General features: G+C 38.1%; 1 protein-coding gene across 3 annotated transcripts; it reads right to left on the bottom strand.

The window, feature by feature from the left end:
• Positions 1-267: 267 nt before the first annotated feature.
• LOC120103776 (uncharacterized) lies at positions 268-23,798 on the bottom strand. Of its 3 annotated transcripts, none has more exons than XM_088706860.1 (4): positions 23,784-23,798; positions 2,935-3,112; positions 1,325-2,110; positions 268-545 (listed from the first exon to the last, which is right to left on the bottom strand). In XM_088706860.1, exons 2-4 carry the CDS (start codon positions 3,004-3,006, stop codon positions 483-485), a joined length of 921 nt encoding a protein of 306 aa, XP_088562986.1. In that variant the 5' UTR covers positions 3,007-3,112; positions 23,784-23,798; the 3' UTR covers positions 268-482. The 3 variants fall into 3 exon arrangements, with proteins under 3 accessions (XP_088562986.1, XP_038976740.1, XP_038976745.1); XM_039120812.2 differs by lacking the exon at positions 23,784-23,798 and adding an exon at positions 8,149-8,163; XM_039120817.3 differs by lacking the exons at positions 268-545; positions 23,784-23,798 and adding an exon at positions 1,136-1,243 and having other exon boundaries at positions 2,935-4,103.
• Between the last annotated feature and the right edge of the window lie 610 nt (positions 23,799-24,408).

Raw genomic sequence — 24,408 nt, 5'->3', positions numbered from 1 at the left:
CTTGTACGGTTTAATCCTTCGATCATCAGATAGCGGTAAAGATCTACCCGCTCAAAGGTAAAATAGAATCTTTACAATTCTTTATTATAGAATTAAATTAATCAAGTTTTAATTTTAATCTCTTTTTTTTAATTCATAATTTTCTGAGTTTGTGAACTCAGAATTTTTTTGAATTCTACCCTTCCTGGAATGTTCATGTGATGAACAACCCCGCACGTGTGTTTCCACTGCAATCGTCGCAACGCGTGCGAGAGTAATCCGACGGGATCAACGCTCCAAAGCAATACAAGATCTAAATTACAGCCTTTTATGGCATATATGATACAGCAAGTTACACAGACTACAGATATGTACCACTTGACAGCAGCAGCCATTTTAACTAGGAGAGAAAACAGGTATTATAACTAGTTAACCGCACACAGCAGGCAGCTGCTGACACACTGCATTATGCATGATTGCAGCTATCTGATGATTGATTACTTTTAATGGGAACACCTGAGGCTTTGCATCTTCAGACAAGTCATTGCCATCGTGGTGTTTCTCGCCTGTCACAACCAAAACGATATTGTTTTAAGGGAAGCATTTTCCTAGAATGTTAAGGATCAATCTCATGGTATAACAGAATTAGGCTTACACTATTCTCTTGACTGAATATATTCAGTACGCTAGTAGGAACAAACAATACTTAGCATATACAGTAAGTCTGTATTTACTATTAAGAATAAACTGAAGAATAGGTAATATTTGGCATATCAAAATCCACCGTATGGAGTACATCAACTTCTCTTTTTTTATGCTTCTCTGAATTGTGGGTGATGGCCATGATATATACCCTTGGTTAGATAACTAATATAAAAATAAGTTATATCTGATTGGAAGGTTAAAGGGATGAAAGGAAGAAACAATTTCTGATCAATAAATCATGCTGGGATTCTGTGGAGACCGTCAGTAACAAGCCGGCTCTGCTTTAGCTCTGAGCTGAATGGTGGAAAGGAGATATTGCATTTAGAAAATGTGCACGAACTACTGCACCCAAAATCCTATCTGAATCAATTTTGTGGACTGGGTGACCCATGGTGGTCAAGATTTTCCTCCTAAATGAGCTATTGCCCAAGTATGTCCCTAGCACGCCGTATTTTTAAAACAAATTTGGACATCATATCTGACTGGGAAGTTGGATTTGCTGCAGCATAGCGAAACAAACATTTCCAGTTCCTTTCCCAGTCTTGATTTCATTTGGTCACTGAAGAAAAACAAACTAGCTTATTCAAAGTAACAAGTAGTTTTTATACACATGCAAGAAAACATTCCAAGTTTGCCATACCTTCTTCACTTCAGGAACTGATTTACAGTCTGGAGGTTTCTCAACAGCCAGTTTGGTTTTGTATGGTATCAAGTTGTGACCAGGTGCATGCTGTGAGACTCCGGTTCTAGAATTTGTCACGTCTGACACAGACCTGTTGGTAGGAGGCCCAGATTCAACATTAGACCCTGGACTCTCCTGTTCCCTCAGAATCTCTCTGTCATCAACACTACTGATATCATTCTGTTCAATCTCTTCTATGCTTCTACTTAATGACGACAAGGATTCTCTGTCCAGGTCTTGCATCACAGCATGGTTAAAGTTTTTCTCTGGCTCAATTTTTTCCATGCTTCTTCTCAGCGAGTCTATATTTGATGTTGTGGATCCTGGATACAGCGGTCTAGTTTGAAGAGCTTGACTGCACTTCGTATCCTGCTTGAAGTTTAGTTCATTTTCAGTTTCTGTAGAAGGGGCATCAATAGTTTCTGCTGCCCCATCTCTAAGACTTCCATGCTGCAGAGCTGTTTCATCATCTTCTCCAGTTTGGCTAGAATTACTACCATCACCACCATAATCCAATGTGAGCTCAGTTTGCTGGTTCTGTTCCAAGGCCTTTAAAGCTCGAAGCCTTCTGTAGTATTCTTCAAAGTATGCTTTCTTTTTGGCAACTAAGCCACTAAACTTGTCCAGTTCCTCCTGGCGTCTGTCGTGAGTAAACACTGACCTTTTCTCCCATGACAATGACTCAGCTGCAAATCTTCCAAAGGATATAGAACCATGATCAAGCATTTGCGAGACCGAAGCTTCCTGCAAACCACATTAACAATATTAATACTCTACATAAATGAAAGAAAACAATATATTTAAATAATTACAGCACCCCAATTATCTTTCATTGGCTTCTTTGTATCACATGCTATATTCTCTGCTAACTTTGTATCAAACTTAATATAATATCCATATAAATCAACAGAAAATGTAAGAAACAAAAAGGGGAAAATTAATATACCAACACAGCTGAAAGGTAATGTATCATGAGTTCAGAATTCAATATAGGAGAAGAATAACAAAGTAGGTCACATCAGGAAATACAGAGAAATGAAACTCAGGTACTTAATAAAGCTCAAGCACCCATTTAGCCACCCAATAACAACAGAATAGGAAAATTATATTCATTATAGACCTTTTGCATAGCAATCTAACTTAATAAGCAGATGTAAGGAGTTTATATCATCCCAACTGTATATACTTCAAAAACAGCAATGAAACTGCAAGGAGAGGAAAACAAGCAAAATAGAACCAATAAGACCACAGCAGAGAATAAAAGAACTCGTACCATTCTGTTGCAAATATAGTGTAGAATTTGATACAATATATTACATGTAAGATCATATATTAAAAAATCTGAAATGCAAAATGAAACTAGCAATAGATAAATATCGTATCATTGTAGTTAGCATTTATGTAACCTGAATAATGTCATTAAAAAAGGGTTAAAGAGCAAAAAATAGATGGTTTGATACATGTAAGAATGAATTGCTGTTAGTTTAGCACTCTAAAGGAGCATTAAAGATTTTTTTAGACAAATAATTATGATGGTGAACAACCCAAAGAGATTAGAAAAAAATTACTTGAGAATCATCTCGATCAGATAACTCCTCCTGTGACCATCCATAATAAGTCTGACCAACACTGGTCGCCATTTCATGTCAACCAGTTACTTTACAATTATTACACAATATTATGGAGGCAAAAGCAGTCAGTTGATGGTGCCTCCCATTCTACAAAAGTATAAGCAAGGGCAGATACCTACATTAGGAAAAAGAACGACAGTTTTAGTCCTTAACCTTGATAGCGTAAAAGTCAAAACACTGAGAATCATATTCTAGTTTAGATTGTCACGGTAACAATGTCAAAATATGGGATAACGATGATAGAGGAAATGTAATAACATGAGATAAAGTTGCGAGTAAAGTAGGAAAAATAACGAATCTCCTGAAATTTGAGTATGTAAAAGGGAAGAGTACAGCAAAATCTTGTCACAGTGATTTGTAAAGTACTTGCAAACTTTGCTAGATTTTTAAAAATACTCTATTCATCAAGAAAATTATAAATATATTTTCAATGACCATTGTGCTAATAGCATGGGGTTGAAAACTTCTTGACCACAAGCAGATGAGAGTATAATCAATTTAGGTTTACATAAAATTCAACTTCTTTAATTGCATTTAAGAAAGTCTTCATCCAAAACAAGAAAACAATATCTGAAATAGGCTGGGTCAAAAGCAAGGTAGTGTTCCAACTTTAATCCAAGAAAAATTAATGTTTTTTCCATAGGTTTGACTTTGGGGCAAAATTTTATATCACATTTATAATTGTCTTGTAAAAATTGGTTGAAATCCTTTACATGATAAAAAAAGAATTAACAACAGTAAAATTATGATGCTCTGATAGGCATAGGAAATTGATGGGAAAAATGAAAAATCAAATAACTTAATACAGACTAAATAAAAAGCCATGGAGCAAATTTTTCTTCCAAGCCTCAAGGAGAACAGTAAAGGAATGATTTAAATTCCTTGGGGACCTTTTCAGATTCGACATACTTAACAAAAGACTGCTGTAATCATTAAACAATCCAAATAAATTAAGTTTTGTAAACGAGCTAAGATAGTAAATTAAAGTTAGTCCAACACTCACGGCAGTCATAGTTAAAACATAAGCTGAAAACATATCATATCTACTTTTACGAGGTCAGAACATTCTTGGACAAGCTAAACAATTGAGAAAAAAAAAATCCTGGCTTCTGAATATTGCCACTTATTCTTCAATCTTCAAAACCCAAATTCAGATCTTTTTGTTTTTCACAACTCAAGCAGATGTTTAACTAGTGCCAAATTTCGACTCTCAATAAATAGAAACTAAAATCAGGAAAAAAAATTTATCAAAGCAGCTCTTCCATGATATTATAAAATCCAAACTCCAACGTTAGATAAGTGACTCTAAATACCTGGCATGAGACGCGCGCGCGCTGGAGAGAGAGAAATAACAAAGCAAATAAGAAATAAAGAATTCAGCTAAATAATAATTAAAAAAAAAAGACAATGAAAAATTTAAAGAGATCAAGATAAAGGTTCCATCTTTGATGGGCAATCAAGATAGAGATTCCAAAACCAAATCTTTGGCAGAAAATCGAATCCAATAGAAAGAAAAACATAAAATCTAGCTCCCGAACCTTGGCTAGGGGCAACAAATCATCCATTTGGGATCAAAAACAAACCCAGAAAGAAAAAATCCCCTTCGAAAAGGCATAAAAGTAATACTATGACAAATTGTTGGCAAATAAATCAAAATATACTTACATACTTCAAGAAATACTGCGATCGGAAAACAAAGATGTAAATGTCAGAAAAACACCAGAGCATCCCAAATTAAATGAGAGCAGAAATAAAAATGAAAAAACAAATTAAATTAATTAGCCAATCGCAACAATTAGGAGAAAAGTTATCCAATGGTGAAGCAGGCATTTCAGCTAACTTAATAACAAGAGACATAAAAGAATTGCAGAAAAAAAATAGCACAATAAGATTCACACAAACTGGTAGTTCATGTAAAAAAGCCCATCTATTTATGGTCGGGATTTTGTGAAGGAGAAAATGTAAATATGCGACACATTCTAGTATTGAGCAAACAACTCCTGATTTCTGACAAGCAAAACACGAACTTTGAGAATGTCGGTTCTCGAAGTCAAAATCGTACCTTTATTGATACCATCTTTATCTCGAAACTATCATCAGCCTCCAAATCATATGAATTCTTCAGGAACAGCAGAAAAAACACATCAGAAGAAATTTAATTACAGTTTTGTAATTAAAGATGCCTTAAAAAAAATATAATCTTCAAAAAACAAGAAATTAGAAGGCAAAATGGGAAAAGGAAAAAGAGGCTCAAATTCGCCACTTCCAGATGTTCCCCGCCAATTGCTAGAGAAGCTGACACGCAAAGAAGAAAAGAGCAATTTTACAAGTCACCCATCATCTCATCAATATACATACATACACACAAAAAAGAGGAGAAGATCCCCGCTCCTCCTCTCCTCGGGTGATGACCTCTCCAACTTACAATGAATGCAGATTGGTTGTCAGCAGTGTAGTAGACCTTCCAAAAATGCCTCGCCTATTGCCAGAGAAGGTGGCATGCAAAGAAGAGAACAAATTTAGAAGTCAACCCTTGTTGCATCAATATTCCTGCAAAAATGCATCCATACAAACAAAAAAGCAAGGAATGCTGTACCGGCCGGTTCAGCCCGTACCGAACCAATACTGGCTCCGAACGGTCTGGTTCGGTGTTAAAAACCCGTACCGGCCCGAACCGGCTAACCGTATCGGCCCGTACCGGTTCCAAATTTTTTTGGAGCTTTTGGATACGTGAACCAAGAGGGTTCCCTCCCAATCCGCAAGCTACCAATGCTTTCAAATCAAGATCTGGCCAGAACAGGTCAGCAACACATGGATAATTTAATCTAGTATACCAGTCCAAAAATTGGTGTCCAAGACTATTGATGCTTGTTGAACGTCAATAATAGACCAAAAAGCTAATTTGATTCAAGAAATCACAGCCTAAAGCAATAAAAGTAATACTATGACAAATTGTTGGCAAATAAATCAAAATATACTTATATACTTCAAGAAATAATGCGATCAGAAAATTTTTCGACTTGAGCACGCTGTTCCACCAATCAGATATGCTTGCTAAAGAGACATCAATGGTTAGGATCTATCGAGGACAGCTTCCACAGAAAATCACGAATCAAGCCCCTATAAGATAAGATGACTAGGAGTTGTAATATCTCGTTTAAAGGCTATCAAAGAAAGGAGTAAAGATGTCATCATCACCCAAAAGGTTCGGACTTTAGCTGCTGCATAGGGTCAGCAATAGCTCGGAAGATAAATAGAAAAGTAAGACAACAGCAGACACGAATATACTTGAACAGTTTTTATGAGTTTGGTAAAATTCTAGGATGATGCAGTTTGAAGGTCCGAGCCACAAAAACTGATGAAGTAGATTTACCATGAATAAAGCGGAATGCAAAGTGTATAATCAACATAAAAGTTGTGGTTAAAAAGGGATAGCTGGCAAAGAGAGTGGCTATCCATAATTACCTAAACTACAAAGGCCGGCGGACAATAGAAACTCAAGCAAGTACATTATCATCTGAACGCAATACAAGTGTACTATTTATGTAAATAAATTAAACAAACTTAGTCTCAAACTAGGTGGAATCAAGAAACTTCATCCCATCTAAAGGGAACCAGAAAGAGTATGGCCGTCAAACCACGTACAGGTCAAGGAATTAACTGTGTTCAATAGAAACCATTAGGTCTAGCATGGAAGGTGCAAGAAGACAACATTTTTTATTTAAAAAAAGAAAAAAATATTAAAAAATGTTAGAAAAAGGAAAAAGAAAAGAAAAGAATGGCTTCCAATAATAAAGAACACAAAGCTATATCCACTACAGGCCAGACACAAGTCAATTCTTGTATAAAAATAAATGGAGCCTTTTTGGAAGCCAAAAAAGGAATCATGTTTAGCCTACGAGAAGTGAGTCCTAAGAAACCAAAACAGACAATTTACCTACAATACACAATATTTGGCTTTGTAACGAGCCAACCTCAGTTCGAAAAATAAATCACCGAGTCAACCAGATATGCTAATTGTTGGTCCATTTGAACTTTAGAAGATAAGACTACATCCTAAAAAATAATAATCATAAAACAATCATTCACAACTTAATAGAATATAATCATCCCGACATATCACAAGCCTTACCTTTATGATACATAATACATTCAAGAAAACAAAAAAAGGCATCCCCAAGGTTTCTGCCACTTAGCATCTGAGGTGTTTCGAATACATGATGCACAGGTCAAATGGAGCAACCTTACCATTGCACCAAGCCCCGCCCGCACGTAATACATTAACAAACATGCTCAGGCATGAAATCATGAAAATTAAAGAGAAAGAGAGGTTGAAAAAGAAATGGTAAAGTATCCAGAACAACATGCAGAAATGTTTTCCAAGCCAATGGAAAGTCATGCAGATCAATGTAACCAACAAGGTTAACAAAAAATGATTAAATGATTGAAGGATTGGAATTACCACACAGTATGTCACAAGGATATAACCATAACTGATGGCCAGCAGACAAAACAAAGAGAAATTCTTCTGGTTCTGAACTTGATCTAATATAAAAAGGCATAGGAGCTATACAGGGATTAGTCTAATAGTTCGGTTCTGAGATTATGCAAATGCATTTTCAGAAGATCATGTCATTATCTCATGGGAACTGCATATGATACTATTTGAAAGTGTACTAAGAGAACCAACCACATTTGTCAAATAAAATATTAAGCAACATACACAGCACATAAAAATGGGAGCAAAAGTAGAGCTGCCACTGTCATGATTTATAGAAAACAAGGATGTAAATGTTAGAAAAACACCACAGCTTCCCAAATTAAATGAGAGCAGAAATAAAAATGAAAAAACATATTAACTTAATTAGCCAATCGCAACAAATGGGAGAAAAAGTTATCCAATGGTGAAGCAGGCATTTCAGATAACTTTATAACAAGAGACGTAAAAGAATTGCAGAAAAAAAAAAGCACAATAAGATTCACACATAAACTGGTAGTTCATGTAAAAGAGCCCATGTATTTATGGTCGGGATTTTGGGAAGGAGAAAATGTAAAAATGTGACACATTTGAGTATTGAGCAAACAACTCCTGATTTTTGACAAGCAAAATACAAACTTTGAGAATTTGGGTTCTCGAAGTCAAAATCGTACCTTTATCGATACCATCTTTATCTTGAAACTATCATGAGCCTCCAAATCCTATGAATTCTTCAGGAACAACCGAAAAAACACATCAAAAGAAATTTAATTACAGTTATGTAATTAAAGAAGTCTTACAAAAATATAATCTTCAAAAAACAAGAAATTGAAAGGCAAAAAAGGAAAAGGAAGAAGAGGCTCAAATTCACCACTTCCAGAAGTTCCTCGCCTATTGCTAGAGAAGCTGACACGTAAAGAAGGGAAGAAGAGTAATTTCACAACTTGCCCATCATCTCATTAATATACATGCACACAAAAAAGAGGAGAAGATCCCCGCGCCTCTTCTCCGATGGTGATGACCTCTCCAACTTACAATGAATGCAGCTCAGGTGCCAGCAATGTAGCAGACCTTCCACATATGTCTCGCCTATTGCTAGAGAAGATGGCATGCAAAGAAGAGAAGAACAATTGTTAGAAGTCACCCTTGTTGCATGAATATTCATACAAAAATAAATCCGTACACAAAAAAGCGAAGAAGAAAAGGAGAAGGAACAATGCTTGAAAGGTAACTGAGAAATCACTATAGATGCTCACCTCCTCTCTCAAGTAGAAAGCTAGGAGAAAGGAGAGGTGGAAGGCTGAGCCTTGTTTACCAACATATAAGAACCAGCCCTTTGAGAAGGCGATTATCCATCACATTGTATGCCCGCCCATGCTCCTAATTCTTGGAACCATTATAAGTACCATTTTGAACCTTATGTCTTACATGAAAAGTTAACATAATCTGCGGCATTAGATAAACAGGTCTACTGCAATAAATAAATAAGGTTTACTGCAAATCCGAATATGACTCAGAGGGTACCCTCTCAACTCACAACCTACCAATGCTTTCAAATCAAGATTTGGTCAGAACAGGTCAGCAACAAATGGATAATTTAATCTAGTATACTAGTCTAAAAATTGGTGTCCAGCACTATTGATGCTTGTTCAACGTCAATAACAGACCAAAAAGTTAATCTGATTCAAGAAATCACAGCCTTAAGCAATAAAAGTAATACTCTGACAAATTGTTGGCAAATAAATCAAAATATACTTACAAACTTCAAGAAATACTGCAATCGAACAGTTTTTCGACTTGAGCATGCTGTTCCACCAATCAAATATGCTTGCTAAAGAGACATCAATGGTTAGGATTTATCGAAGACAATTTCCACAGAAAATCACGAATCTAGCCCCTATAAGATGAGATGACCATGAGTTGTAATAGTTTATTTGAAGGCTATCACCGGAATGAGTAAGGATGCTGTCATCATTGCCCAAAAGGTTCGGACTTTTGCTGCAGCATAGGGGTCCAACCATGGAATGCCGTACCGGTCCAGTCCTAGACCGGTACCGGAACGGATAAAAAACCGGTATTTTCCGATTTTTTATCCGAACCGGCCGGTACGGGTGCGTACCGGCCGGTTCGGAGCCGGTACCGGCCGGTACCGGCCTCGTACCGGTGTGAACGATTTTTTTTTTAGAACCACAGCGCGCGTGGTTTTTGAAACTACTGCATACCGGCCGGTACGGTACCGGTACCGGCCGGTACGTACCGGACCGGACCGTCCAACAATAGCTCAGAAGATAAATAGATAATTAAGACAACAACAGAGACAAGAATAAACTTGAACAATTTTTATGAGCTTGGTAAAGTTCTAGGATGATGCAGTTTTGAAGGACTGATGAAGTAGATTTACCATGAATAAAGCGGAATGCAGAGTGTATAATCAACATAAAATTTGTGGTTAAAAGGAATAGTTGGCAAAGAGAGTGGCTATCCATAATTACCTAAACTACAAAGGCTAACGGACAATAGAAACTCAAGCAAGTACATTATCATGTGCAACTTAGACAAAAGGCATTATCTTAACCAAGTTCAAAACTTTTGAAGATATACTGAAGAAAAGGGAGAGAGGGATAGAGAGACTTTTACCAAGATCTCCCCACTTCCTACGCTCTCCACCAAAATCTACTTTAAATCTCTCAGAAATTCAAGAAACCCTTAAAAAGGAATATTGAAAAAAATAATCCCAGCAACTGGAAAGCAAAGAAGGGGAAGATGGAGAAGGAGACTCAGATTCACCAATTGATCTGCAACTAATAAATCAAAACAGCTGCAAACGGTTGCCTGCAGAACAACAGCAGCAGACCATCCAAGATTGCCTCACCATCAAGAGAATAGTTGCTTTCCTCTCAAAATGTAGCAAAACCCTCATCCAAGAATCATCACAGGCTCTTTGCATGGAACCCAAAAGCAATGCCGCTCTCCCAGTTTGCGAAACAAAGAAGAAGAAGAAAAGCAAAAGAGAAGAAACAAAAACAAACAAAGAGAACAAGATAACAAGAAGCACACCATCGCGGCCATTATCCACCCGGGAGACCAACAACAAGTTGAAGGAGAAGAAAGAGAAGACCAACAAATCTTGAGTAAGAGAACTAGAAGCCGACCTGGGGAAAAGATCCCACAGTGTCTCTTTTTCTCCTCCCCCCATCGAACGATCGTTGCTGCTCGGCTGTCTGCGGAGCAGCAGACCTTCCAGAGCTGCTCACTCAATCGCTGCTAAAGAGCCGCGGCCAGATCTGCACCCTCTTGTCTATGATATCTGCTATCTGGTGGGGGAGGTGGACTCCTTCCGAGCCACGCATGTCTTTCGTGAGGCGAACAATGCAGCAGACTGGGTCGCCTCATTCGTAGCACACCACTCTGGAGCCGTCCTATGGAGGGGTTTCGAGCGAGTGCCGGTGGCACTAGAGCATGTTTTGCTTTTTGATTATTCTGGGCGTTTTCACGGTTTGCAGTGAGATGCCGGTACACCAAAAAAAAAAAAGAGAACATAATCTCAAGCACCAAACTATTACATCCACCATGAAAGGCTTGATCAAATCATTCAAAGTTGACAGTAAGAGACAACAAAAGCAGAGAAATTACTATAACAGATCCATGAAAACACTAAAGTTATATGTCACAGTCACAAAGGCAAAAAATAGCATACAAAACCACACAAATAGATGTTGGGGCATTCCACAGACGTGGTGCATGCAACAACAAATAAAAGCAGGTGGACAACCAATTGAATCACCAAGGCTAACAGAGCAAAAAAAGTTTGCTCAAAATTTGATGACCATCATTCATGTCATCAAATGGAGCAAGCAATGGCAGCGAACTGAGACAACAACCAGCACAAATCTATGTACAACAACCAAGCAAAATGAGAGATATAGAAGCAATAAAATAATCCAAACTCTTTATATGAACCAGAGAAATAGTCTCAGCATCTGACGAGATAAGCCTCCAAAGAAATTCTATATAGCAACCTTTTAAGCTCAATGGTTTAGGATTTTCCATGGATTTCGTTTGATTTTGGCTATTCACATTTCTTTATTTCAGTCGGTTTTTCTAGAGAATTACATTGCATACCAAAGAATTGAGGCATGATTAATTTCGAGGACGAAATTTATTTAAGAGGAAAAGAATGTAATGTCCAGGCCCGATACTAACTAGGCCCAATACTTTTGAAGCCCAGTTTAAGGGTATTTGGGCCAGGTCATTAATGGGGCCGTATTGGGCCCATGGATGGCAACCCTCACCTCAAGCCTAAGGACTGAAGTGACGGGCCCCAGCTGGCCAGTAGGGGGGAAGGCCAGCTGTTGGGCCCTCATCCATGCATAATGGGAGTCTTCCACCTCTCACCCTGGTTGAAAGGACAAGCCCAGCTGGCCTGAGGGAAAGGGCAGCTGTAGGCTTCCGAAGCAAGGAGGAAGGAGAGGGTGCCACCTCTCCAATAAGCAGAGTTTATTTAAACTCCCAGTTTCTTAGCTTAGGAGTTACTATACCCTCTTATTCCTTAGCCCTCTGGAGTACTAAACCATAGAAGCCAAACCCTAGAGCCGAAGGTTGAAGGAGCTAAACCTCTGAAGCCCTAGGAGAGGAAGGAGGGATTTCTTGAAGGGTGTACTGCTCGGCTACAGCCAACCCGGAGCAAAGTATGACCTGATTTACTAAAATAGGTTTAAACAAAATAAAAAGGGAGGAAGTTCCTCTGTGGAATGTTTCTTCCCTCTGTTTCAAGTTTAAACAGTAAAATAGAGGGAGGAAGACTCTGGCACAGAGATGGAAGAAGAAATAACCTGTACTACCTTATATGATACACTGCAAATATTTTAAAAATATGACAATTTGACTAGTCTGAATACCCTGTTACCCATGTATGAGGCTTCGTGCTATTGTGGGCGGTAGTCGGCAATAGCACGGCCGTGTCACGGATCGTGTCCGGGGCGTGACATATGTCACCTCAGTTGTGGTTATGATAAAAATAAAAAAGGGAACAGAAATACTTTGAACACAACTGCAATTAATATAACTTATGACGTGAATGCTTTAAGGCCTGCAGCATCACGAGAAGATTGAACTTAGGTGAGATCAAATGAATAATGCTTATCGAACATTGAATTAAAACAACAAAATCCAATTAACATAGCCCAAAAAAAAAAATTTGTTAGTCCGAAAATTAACTATTTATCAAAGACGGATACAATGACGGGGAGTGCAATCAACTAGCAGACCATTTCATCCACAGTTTAGACCAACAGGGACCTACAGACAGCATCTACCAAAAAAGGGTTGATCATATCATTCAAAGTTGACAGCAAGAGGTAACAAACGCAAAGAAATTACCATAATCCAACCATGAAAATACTAAAGTTATGTGTCTCAGTCATAGCGGCAAAAACAGCATACAAAACCACATAATGCCAACATTAAATAGATGTTCGGGCATTCCACAAACGTGGTGCGTGCAACAACATATTAAAGCAGGTGGACAACCAATTGCATCACCAAGACTACCGGACCCAAAAAAAAGTTTGCTCAAAATTTGATGACCATCAATTACGTATCATCAAACAGAGCAAGCAATGGCAGCCAACCGAAACAACAACCAGCATAAATTTATGTACAACAACCAAGCAGGACGAGAGATATAGAAGCAATAAAATAATCCAAACTCTTTCTATGAAGAACTAGAGAACTAGTCCTAGCATTTAACGAAATAAGCATCCGAAGAAATCCTATATAGCAACCTTTTAAGCTCAATGGTTTAGAATTTCCCGTGGATTTAGAACGTCAGAGATCATTTCACATGCCAGAACAATATAGAACATAACCTCCAGAACCAAATTAGACGGAGTCCCACCAACAACCAAGAATACCAAATGTAGATTGAACAAACACCGATCAAAATATTATCTCACTATCATTCAAGTCCAGAGAGAACTTAAAGCAAAGTTAACAAAATAAAATATCTGAACCAAGTTCAAAACTTTTGAAGATATACTGAAGAAAAGGGAGAGAGGGAGAGAGACTTTGACCAAGATCTCCCCATTTCCTACACTCTCCACCTAAATCTACATTAAAATCTCTCGAAAACACAACCGTAAAAAAGAATATTGAAAACAAAAATCCCAGCAATTTGAAAGCAGAGAAGGGGAAGATGGAGGGGGGCTCAGATTCACCGATTGATCTGCAAACTAATAAATCAAAATGGCTGCAAACAGTTGCCTGCAAGATTGCCTTGCCGTCAAGAGAATAACTGCTTTCCTCTCAATTGTAGCGAAACCCTCGTGCAAGAATCATCACAGCCGCCATGTAAAGAACCCAAAAGCAGCGCCGCTCTCCCAATTTGGGAAACAAAGAAGAATAAGAAAAGCAAAATAGAAGGCACATAAACAAAGAAAGAGAAAAAGATAACCAGAAGCACAACATCATGACCATTATCCACCCGGAGACCAAGAACAAGTAGAAGGAGAAGAAGAAATAGAATACCAGCAAATCTTGAGAAAGAGAACTAGAAGCCGACCTAGGGAAAAGATCCCACAATGTCTTCTTCTCCTCCCCCCATCTAACAATGGCTGCTGCTCGGATGTTTGCGGGACAGCAAACATTCGAAAGCTGCTCGCTCTACCGCTACTGAAGAGAATATAACCTCCAGCACCAAACTATTTCATCCACAGCTTAGAGTTTAGACCAACAGTGACCAACAAACAGCATCCACCTTGAAAGGCTTGATCATATCATGACAGAAAGAGGCGACAAAAGCACAGAAATTACTATAATACATCTATGAAAACACTAAAGTCATATGTGTGTCTCAGTCACAGTGGCAAAAACAGCATACAGAACCACATAATGCCGTCTTTAAATTGATGTTTGGGCATTCCACAAATGTGGTGCGTGCGACAACAAATTAAAGCAGGTGGACACCCAATTGCATCACCAAGACTAACGGACCTAAAAGACGTTTGCTCAAAATTTGATTAACATCATTCACATATCATCAAATGGAGCATGCAATGGCAGCCAACCAAAACAACAACCAGCACAAATTTATCTACAACAACCAAGCAGGATGAGAGAAATAGAAGCAATAAAATAATCCAAACTCTTTATATGAAGAACCATAGAACTAGTCTTAGCATCTAGCTAAATAAGCCTCCGAAGAAATCCTATATAGCAACCATTTAAGCTCAATGGTTTAGGATTTCCTATGGATTTAGCATGTCAGAGATCATTTCACATGCTATAACATTAACAATTGAAAAGAGGGAGAGATGGCACATCGAAACAATATAAACATAACCTCCAGAACCAAATTAGACAGAATCTCACCAACAACCAAGAATACCAAATCCAGATTGAACAAATAGCGATCAAAATATTCTCTCTCCATCAAAACCCTCATCCAAGAATCATCACAGCCTCTTTGTATAGAACCCAAAAGCAATGCCGCTCTCCCAGTTTGCGAAACAAAGAAGAAGAAAAGCAAAAGAGAAGAAACATAAACAAACAAAGAGAACAAGATAACAAGAAGCACAACATCACAGCCATTACCGAAAGCGATCCTATGATGCTAGTAGTGATAGCATGTTGAAATTTAGAATTTTTCAAAAATAATGGCTGTACCTGTTGGGGTTGCCTACGTACCCCCTTCACAAGGGAGATCAAGCCATACGTCGTTCTTTTAATTTTGAAATTCACAGCGAAAAAATCGAATTAAACATTTTAATTCAGATATGCATAAGAAATCAAATTTCAAAGTACCACTACAAGTATACATGATCAATATGTCGGGATTGTTTAAACGATTAAGCTAAAATCATTGCACGATTAATTTCAGATCTGAAATGAGATTATTAATTAAGTTCTAAACTCAACTAATCTAACACCCAACTAATCTTCGAATGCCCATCGAATAGGCTCGGAAGATTACTCTGTGAAGAGCCCCAAAAGAGGTTTAACCCTCGGGAATTGAAACCTATAAGATATATCTTTGGACCTAGATTTATACGGATTATACCTTTATGAAATCTGAAAGTAACGGATCTGATGCTCGAGCTTCGTAGCCACACACTCATCGGGCCTCTACAAGTAATCCACACGAAGCTCCTGGAGTGATCCAATCCCGCGGAAGTGCTAGCTTGCGCAGGATCTTCCTTTGCTGAATTTTGATCTTTCCAACGCTATCAACTTTTGGTTCGCCTTCTTGGAAGAACTTGGAGGAATGGTTAGTAGGGATTGAAAAGGACTTAGATCTGATCTAAAGGCTCTTATCTGGGATCCCTATCAGCTATGGCGAGATGGACTCAGAGGAAGATGAAAATGGGCGAGATGGAAGGCTGAATTTCATTCACAAAATTTCATTTCTTTTTTAGCCACAATTGGAACTCTTCTTTTAAAGGCGCGCCATCTGATCCTTTGAATTCGAAATTCAAATGGAAATTTGGTATCTTGTTGGCGCATGAAGGTGTTGGTTGTAACAAGATAGTTCTTATCTTGTTTGAATTCAAAATTCAAACAATAGATGGTTCATGCAGGTGAGATAGGATCGAAATAGATGGTGCTGATATTCCATCATCTAACCATTCTCCCACGTCCCACGATCCAAATCCCTTCACTTTTCATTGAAAATCCACGTCCGGATCGAATCCCCCGAATTCAGCCCGTCCACGAGTTTCAGGATTTTCAGGATTTTCAGAATGAGTCGACCTTCCCGATCTCGAGTCGACTCCAAGTCGCCTCGAGTCGACTCCTTCCCCTTCGAGTCGACTCCAAAGTCGACCCCATAGCTTCGCAGGTCAACCCGGGCTGAGACGACAGAGAACTCCTGATACCCCCCACGAGTCGACCCTTTCAGAGCTCGAGTCGACCCCAACTAGCTTCGAATCGACCCCAACTTGCTTCGAATCGACCCCAAGGAAACTCGAGTCGACCCCACCTGAAAAAACAGAAGTCGTTCTTTGGATTGTCTGAGAGAGTCGACCCCAACCCATCTCCAGTCGATCCCTCTTTACTTCGAGTCGACCCCACCTGGGAAGAATTCGTTCTTTGGATTCTCTAAGAGAGAGTTGACCCCAGCCAGCTTGAGTCGACCCCAGCCCATCTCGAGTCGACCCCTCTTTACTTCGAGTCGACCCCTACGCCACTAATCCAATTAGGTCAAAACCAAAATTGAATCCAATTCAATTTGGCTCATACTTAGTCCGTTTACTCAATCAAATTGAGTTTATTAGTAATCTAATTACTAATTAATCCTCCAATAATTACTTTAATTATTTTATAGGATAATTTGCCAATCGAATTGACCAAATTATTTCTAACTGATTCTCAATCATCCATCAGCTATCTTGATCAATCAAAAAACTTCTATGCATGTGACCTCATTGGTTCGAACCTAAGCCGGTAGTACAGGAACGACTTCCTGCACTAATCGATGTGACCATCTAGCAATTGTATCCGACGTCCGGATAGGCCGAATATATGCGAAGCAAATATTCTGAAATCCTAGACTATGGTTACTGTATAATTCATCCCTTTGACTCCTAATGCTAGGATGACCACAGAGTTCTGTCAACTCTCTAATCAGTACATCCACTGTGTGATCAACTTTAGAAATCCTGTGACTCATCACAAGGATTGCCCTGGCCAAGATTTTGCTAAATTGAACACAGCATTATCTCCTATTTCCAGGAGGGGTCAATTCCATCTTGACTCACGCACTGATTTCGCAAGTACTTGACTGCACCCAGTAACCTTCCGTTCCAGAATTAGAAATTCTGCTAGTTCGGTACCAAAGTACAGTAAGTTGCTTGCTAATCACTATGGTGATCTCAGGTCTAAGGGATACTTACACCCATATCCACTCGGAACATCTCTTGACAGTATAGCGTTCCGGAATTGGTCACGTTCAGTGAAATGTACTCCTACACTTCACCTGTGTGACATATCAGTATCTCCACACTCCTTGGTTAAGAGGACAACCAACGTATATGTCTCATAACGACCTAATCTCGACAATGCTGTTGTCCTATTAACAGCATATCATTTGGTCGCAAATAGGTTTAAGAACATAAATCCTTCTTTATCATAAAATAAGTCTTAAGAACATCATATAAGAGATCATTTGAAGATGTACAATGAAATGATGAATAATGCCAAATAACACTTTATTAATTTGTCAATCAATTCCCAACAATGAATATAAGAGATCAACACGCTGACGATTGACACGTAGGATACAACTCCCAACAATTACCCCCTCGGGAGACCAACAACAAGTTGAAGGAGAAGAAGAAAGAGAAGACCAACAAATCGTGAGTAAAAGAACTAGAAGCCGACCTGGGGAAAAGATCCCACAGTGTCTCTTATTCTCCTCCCCCCATCGAACGATTGTTGCTGCTCAATTGTCTGCGGAACAGCAGACCTTCCGGAGCTGCTCGCTCAATTGCTGCTGAAGAGAACATAATCTCCAGCACCAAACTATTTCATCCACAGTCTATACCAACAGTGACCTACAAACAACATCCACCATGAAAGGCCTGACCATATCATTCAAAGTTGACAGCAAGAAGCAACAAAAGCATAGAAATTACTATAATCGATCTATGAAAACACTAAAGTTATATGTGTGCCCCAGTCACAAAGGCAAAAAATAGCATACAGAACCACTTATTGAACACGTGAAGATTGAACATAGGTGAGATCAACTGAATAATGCTTATTGAACATTGAATTAAAACAACAAAATGCACATTACCATAGCCCAAAAAAATAAAATTGTTGGTTCAAAAATTAACTATTTATCAACGCCAGATACGATGACTAGAAGTGCAATCAACTAGCAGAACATTTCATCCACAGTTCAAACCAACAGTGACCTACAAACAGCATCTACCAAGAAAGGGTCGATCATATCATTCAAAGTTTATAGCAACAGGTAACAAACGCGCAGAAATTACTATAATACATCCACGAAAACACTAAAGTTATGTGTCTCAGTCACAGTGGCAAAAAACAGCATACAGAACCACATAATGCCAACATTAAATAGATGCGGGGGCATTCCACAAACGTGGGGCGGGCAACAACAAATTAAAGCGGGTGGACAACCAATTGCATCACCAAGACTAACAGACCCAAAAAAAGTTTGCCCAGAACTTGATGACCATCATTCACATGTCATCAAATGGAGCAAGCAATGGCAGCCAACCGAAACAACAACCAGCAGAAATTTATGCACAACAACCAAGTAGGATGAGAGATATAGAAGCAATAAAATAATCCAAACTCTTTATATGAAGAACCAGAGAACTAGTCTTAGCATTTAACGAAATAAGCCTCCGGAGAAATCCTAAATAGCAACCTTTTAAGCTTAATGGTTTAGGATTTCCCATGAATTTAGCATGTCAGAGATCATTTCACAAGCCAGAACATTAACAATTGAAAAGAGGGAGAGAGAGCACATCGAAACAATATAGAACATAACCACCAGAACCAAATTAAACGGAGTCCCACAAACAGCCAAGAATGCCAAATCCAAGATTGCCTCGTCGTCAAGAAAATAGCCGCTTTCCTTTCATAGCAAAACCCGGGTCCAAGAATCATCACAACCTTCTGGAGAAAATGGCCTTAACATATAAATTCAAAAGCTGTCAATAAAAGAATAAAGTGCAATATTTAATGAACAAATCAACCAACAGAAGAGTAGGAAAAGAAATGGTATACAGAGTTGAGTAGGAGGAAAGGCATTTAGCGATCCAAAAATCTTGTCCTGTCTCCAATAGGCTGCAGCAGTAGCCTGCAGAACAATGGACCTTCCAACTTGCAAAGCATAAAATTTTTATATTTTATTTCCGCCCTTTCCAATTTGATTAGCAAATAATACTACGAAATAGCTAGGAAGAAAAAGGGGCAAATAAATAGCTATGAAGAAAAAAGGGCAAATAAATAGAAGTGAATCTTATAAATAACAAATTCGGAATAATTCTAGTAGTCAAACAATAGTAATAAGTTTATAAGGAAAGAGTATTTCATGAACAGTTGTAGTGGAAAATCAAATTCAAACTATTGTATAGAAATTCCTGCAGCAGCAACCGATAGACCACCACATAGCAATAGAGTATGATCCAGGCCTCCGAAGCATAAAAGTTTACAAGTGAATCAAATTACCACCAGATATACAGAGATAAGTAGCAAGATCAGGAAAAATAAAAGTAGACAAAGGACCAGAATAAATAATTGATTGATTGGATAACTGTTACCAAGACTAAGGACATCATCATGGGAAAGTCCAAAGAGATTACCCTAGTTAATACCAACTCTAGAGAAATTTCTACCTCGGCTTCTGCAACTCCTACATAAACGAAGCGCAAAAATGGAACTTAAAGTTATCGCCAGCACTAGTTGGCCTCTAAGCAAGCCACTTCGTCTTTTTTCACACTATTACTTGAAGAAAAGATGGAAAATAGAGAATAATGAAGGATGACAGAATCCATGCAAGACCAAAAATTACATGGGAAAGAATAAGTGAAATAAAAAAGAAGAGTCAGGAAAACTGAAAAAATGAGGTTGGAATGCGAGCAGATTTGAAACATGTAAAAATGTGACAGCCTGTTATTGAGCAAACAACACCTGATTTTTGACAAGCAAAATAGAAACTTTGAGGATTTGGGTTCTCGAAGTCAAAATCGTACCTTTTTTTATAGCATCCTTATCCCAAAACTTTCATCAGCCTCCAAATCCTATGAATTCTTCAGGAACAGAAGAAAAAACACATCAAAAGAAATATAATTACAGTTATGTAATTAAAGAAGTCATAAAAAAACATAATCTTCAAAAAACAAGAAATTAAAAGGAAAAAAGGGAAGAGGAAGAAGAGGCTCAAATTCACCACTTTCAGAAGTTCCTCGCCTATTGCTAGAGAAGCTGACACGCAAAGAAGAGAACTGCAATTTTACAAGTCACCCATCTTCTCATCAATATACATACATACACAAAAAAGAGCAGAAGAAAGCTAGGGGGCAGGAGAGGTGGAAGGCTGAGCCTTTTTTACCAACATACAAGAACCAACTCTTTAAGAAGGCGATTATCCGTCACATTGTATGCCTGCCCGTGCTCCATCTAAAGCATGGAACCATTATAAAAGCCATTTTGAAGCTTATGTCTTGCATGACAAGCTCACAAAATCTCGAGCATTAGATAATCAGGTCTACTGCAATAAATAAATAAGGTTTACCGCAAATCTGAATATGACTCAAGAGGGTTCCCTCCCAGCTCACAACCTACCAGTACTTTCATATCAAGATATGGTCAGAACCGGTCAGCAACACATGAATAACTTAATCTAGTATACCAATCTAAAATATGACTAGCTCTATTGATGCTTGTTGAACATCAAGAACAGATCAAAAAGCCAATCTGATTGAAGAAAGCACAGCCATAAGCAATAAAGGTAATAGTAAGGCAAATTGTTGGGAAATAAATCAAAATATACTTACGTACTTAAAGAAATACTGCGATCGGACAGTTTTTCGACCTTTGCATGTTGTTCCACCAATTAGATATGCTTGCTTAAGAGACATCAATGGTTAGGATTTATCAAGGACAGCTTCCACAGAAAATCACGAATCTAGCCCCTATAAAATGAGATGACCAGGAGTAGAAATAGTTCATTTGAAGGATAACACAGGAATGAGTAAAGATGCTGTCATCTTCACCCAAAAAGTTCGGACTTTTGCTGCAGCATAGGGTCCAACAATAGCTGAGAAGTGAGTACTAAGAAATCAAAACAGAAAATTTACCTAGAATACACGATATTTGGCTTTGTAACAAGTCAATCTCAGATCCAAAAATAAATCAGAGTCAACCAACATATGCTTATTGTTGGTCCATTTGAACTTCAGCAGATATGGCTACACCCTACAAAATGATAAGGATAAAACAATCATTCACAACTTAATAGAATATAATCATTACAAGATATCACAAATCTCACCCTTATTAGACATAATACATTCAAAAGAAAAAAAAAGGCGTCCCAAGGTTTCTGCCCCACAGGATCTCGAGAGGTGGTTCGAACACATAATATGCACAGGTCAAAATGGAGCAACCTTACCACTGCACCAAGCCCCGCCCACATAAAATACATTAACAAACATACTAAAATTACAATACAAACTCAGGCATGAAAACATGAAAATTAAAGTTTCCAAGCAAATGGAAAGTCATGCAGATTCATTGTAACCAACAAGGTTAATAAAAAAAGATTAAAGGATTGGAATTACCACACGGTATGTCACAAGGATATAACCATAACTGATGGCCAGCAGACAAAACAATGAGAAATTCTTCCGATTCGAAACTTGATCTAATATAAAAAGGGATAGGAGCTATACAGGGATTAGTCTAATAGTTCTAAGATTATGTAAAAGCATTTTCAGAAGATCATGTCATTATCTCATGGCAACTGCATATGATATGATTTGAAAGTTGTACTAAAAGAACCCATCACTTTTGTCAAATAAAAGATTAAGCAACATACACAGCACATAAAAACCAAAACAAAAGTAGAGGTGTCACTGTCATGATGTATAGAAAACAAGGATGTAAATGTCAGAAAAACACCAAAGCATCCCAAATTAAATGAGAGCAGAAATAAAAATGAAAAAACAAATTAAATTAATTAGCCAATCGCAACAATTAGGAGAAAAGTTATCCAATGGTGAAGCAGGCATTTCAGCTAACTTAATAACAAGAGACATAAAAGAATTGCAGAAAAATATAGCACAATAAGATTCACACAAACTGGTAGTTCATGTAAAAGAGCCCATCTATTTATGGTCGGGATTTTGTGAAGGAGAAAATGTAAATATGCGACACATTCTAGTATTGAGCAAACAACTCCAGATTTCTGACAAGCAAAATACGAACTTTGAGAATGTGGATTCTCGAAGCCAAAATCGTACCTTTATTGATACCATCTTTATTTCGAAACTATCATCGGCCTCCAAATCCTACAAATTCTTCAGGAACAACAGAAAAAACACATCAGAAGAAATTTAATTACAGTTTTGTAATTAAAGAGGCCTTAAAAAAATATAATATTCAAAAAACAAGAAATTAAAAGGCAAAATGGGAAAAGGAAGAAGAGGCTCAAATTCGCCACTTCCAGAAGTTCCCCGCCTGTTGCTAGAGAAGCTGACACGCAAAGAAGAGAAGAGCAATTTTACAAGTCACCCATCATCTCATCAAGATACATACATACACAAAAAAGTGGAGAAGATCCCCGCTCCTCTTCTCCTCGGGTGATGACCTCTCCAACTTACAATGAATGCAGATTGGGTGCCAGCAATGTAGTAGACCTTCCGAAAATGCCTCACCTATTGCAAGAGAAGATGGCAAGCAAAGAGAACAAATTTAGAAGTCACCCCTTGTTGCATCAATATTCATGCATAAATGCATCCATACAAACAAAAAAGCAAGGAATGCTGTACCGGCCGGTTCAGCCCGTACCGAACGATACTGGCTTGGAAAGGTCTGGTTCGGTGTTAAAAACCCGTACCGGCCCGAACCGGCTAACCGTATCGGCCCGTACCGGTTCCAAATTCTTTTGGAGCTTTTGGATACGTGAACCAAGAGGGTTCCCTCCCAACCTGCAAGCTACCAATGCTTTCAAATCAAGATCTGGCCAAAACAGGTCAGCAACACATGGATAATTTAATCTAGTATACCCGTCTAAAAATTGGTGTCCAAGAATATTGATGCTTGTTGAACGTCAATAATAGACCAAAAAGCTAATTTGATTCAAGAAATCACAGCCTAAAGCAATAAAAGTAATACTATGACAAATTGTTGGCAAATAAATCAAAATATACTTACATACTTCAAGAAATACTGCGATCGGAAAACAAAGATGTAAATGTCAGAAAAACACCAGAGCATCCCAAATTAAATGAGCGCAGAAATAAAAATGAAAAAACAAATTAAATTAATTAGCCAATCGCAACAATTAGGAGAAAAGTTATCCAATGGTGAAGCAGGCATTTCAGCTAACTTAATAACAAGAGACATAAAAGAATTGCAGAAAAAAAATAGGACAATAAGATTCACACAAACTGGTAGTCCATGTAAAAAAGCCCATCTATTTATGGTCGGAATTTTGTGAAGGAGAAAATGTAAATATGCGACACATTCTAGTATTGAGCAAACAACTCCTGATTTCTGACAAGCAAAACACGAACTTTGAGAATGTCGGTTCTCGAAGTCAAAATCATACCTTTATTGATACCATCTTTATCTCGAAACTATCATCAGCCTCCAAATCATATGAATTCTTCAGGAACAGCAGAAAAAACACATCAGAAGAAATTTAATTACAGTTTTGTAATTAAAGAAGCCTTAAAAAAAATATAATCTTCAAAAAACAAGAAATTAGAAGGCAAAATGGGAAAAGGAAAAAGAGGCTCAAATTCGCCACTTCCAGATGTTCCCCGCCAATTGCTAGAGAAGCTGACACGCAAAGAAGAAAAGAGCAATTTTACAAGTCACCCATCATCTCATCAATATACATACATACACACAAAAAAGAGGAGAAGATCCCCGCTCCTCTCCTCGGGTGATGACCTCTCCAACTTACAATGAATGCAGATTGGTTGTCAGCAGTGTAGTAGACCTTCCAAAAATGCCTCGCCTATTGCCAGAGAATGCAAAGAAGAGAACAAATTTAGAAGTCAACCCTTGTTGCATCAATATTCCTGCAAAAATGCATCCATACAAACAAAAAAGCAAGGAATGCTGTACCGGCCGGTTCAGCCCGTACCGAACCGATACTGGCTCCGAACGGTCTGGTTCGGTGTTAAAAACCCGTACCGGCCCGAACCGGCTAACCGTATCGGCCCGTA

Source organism: Phoenix dactylifera, chromosome 11, assembly GCF_051530095.1.
Source record: "Phoenix dactylifera cultivar Ajwa chromosome 11, Ajwa_hap1_PhDact_Kaust_v1.1, whole genome shotgun sequence".
NCBI lineage: Eukaryota > Viridiplantae > Streptophyta > Magnoliopsida > Arecales > Arecaceae > Phoenix > Phoenix dactylifera.
Note: the sequence above shows the minus strand (reverse complement) of the source record. Positions and strands in the feature narration are given on the sequence as shown.

What these genes read in the sequence shown, in the direction of transcription:
- LOC120103776 (XM_088706860.1), bottom strand. Translation starts at nt 3,006, where the DNA reads ATGGCGACCAGTGTTGGTCAGACTTATTATGGATGGTCACAGGAGGAG. An exon ending in CTGATCGAGATGATTCTCAA is followed by an intron (nt 2,111 to 2,934) that starts GTAATTTTTTTC and finishes TGTGGTTTGCAG; the next exon opens with GAAGCTTCGGTCTCGCAAAT. An exon ending in CAGTTCCTGAAGTGAAGAAG is followed by an intron (nt 546 to 1,324) that starts GTATGGCAAACT and finishes TGGTTGTGACAG; the next exon opens with GCGAGAAACACCACGATGGC.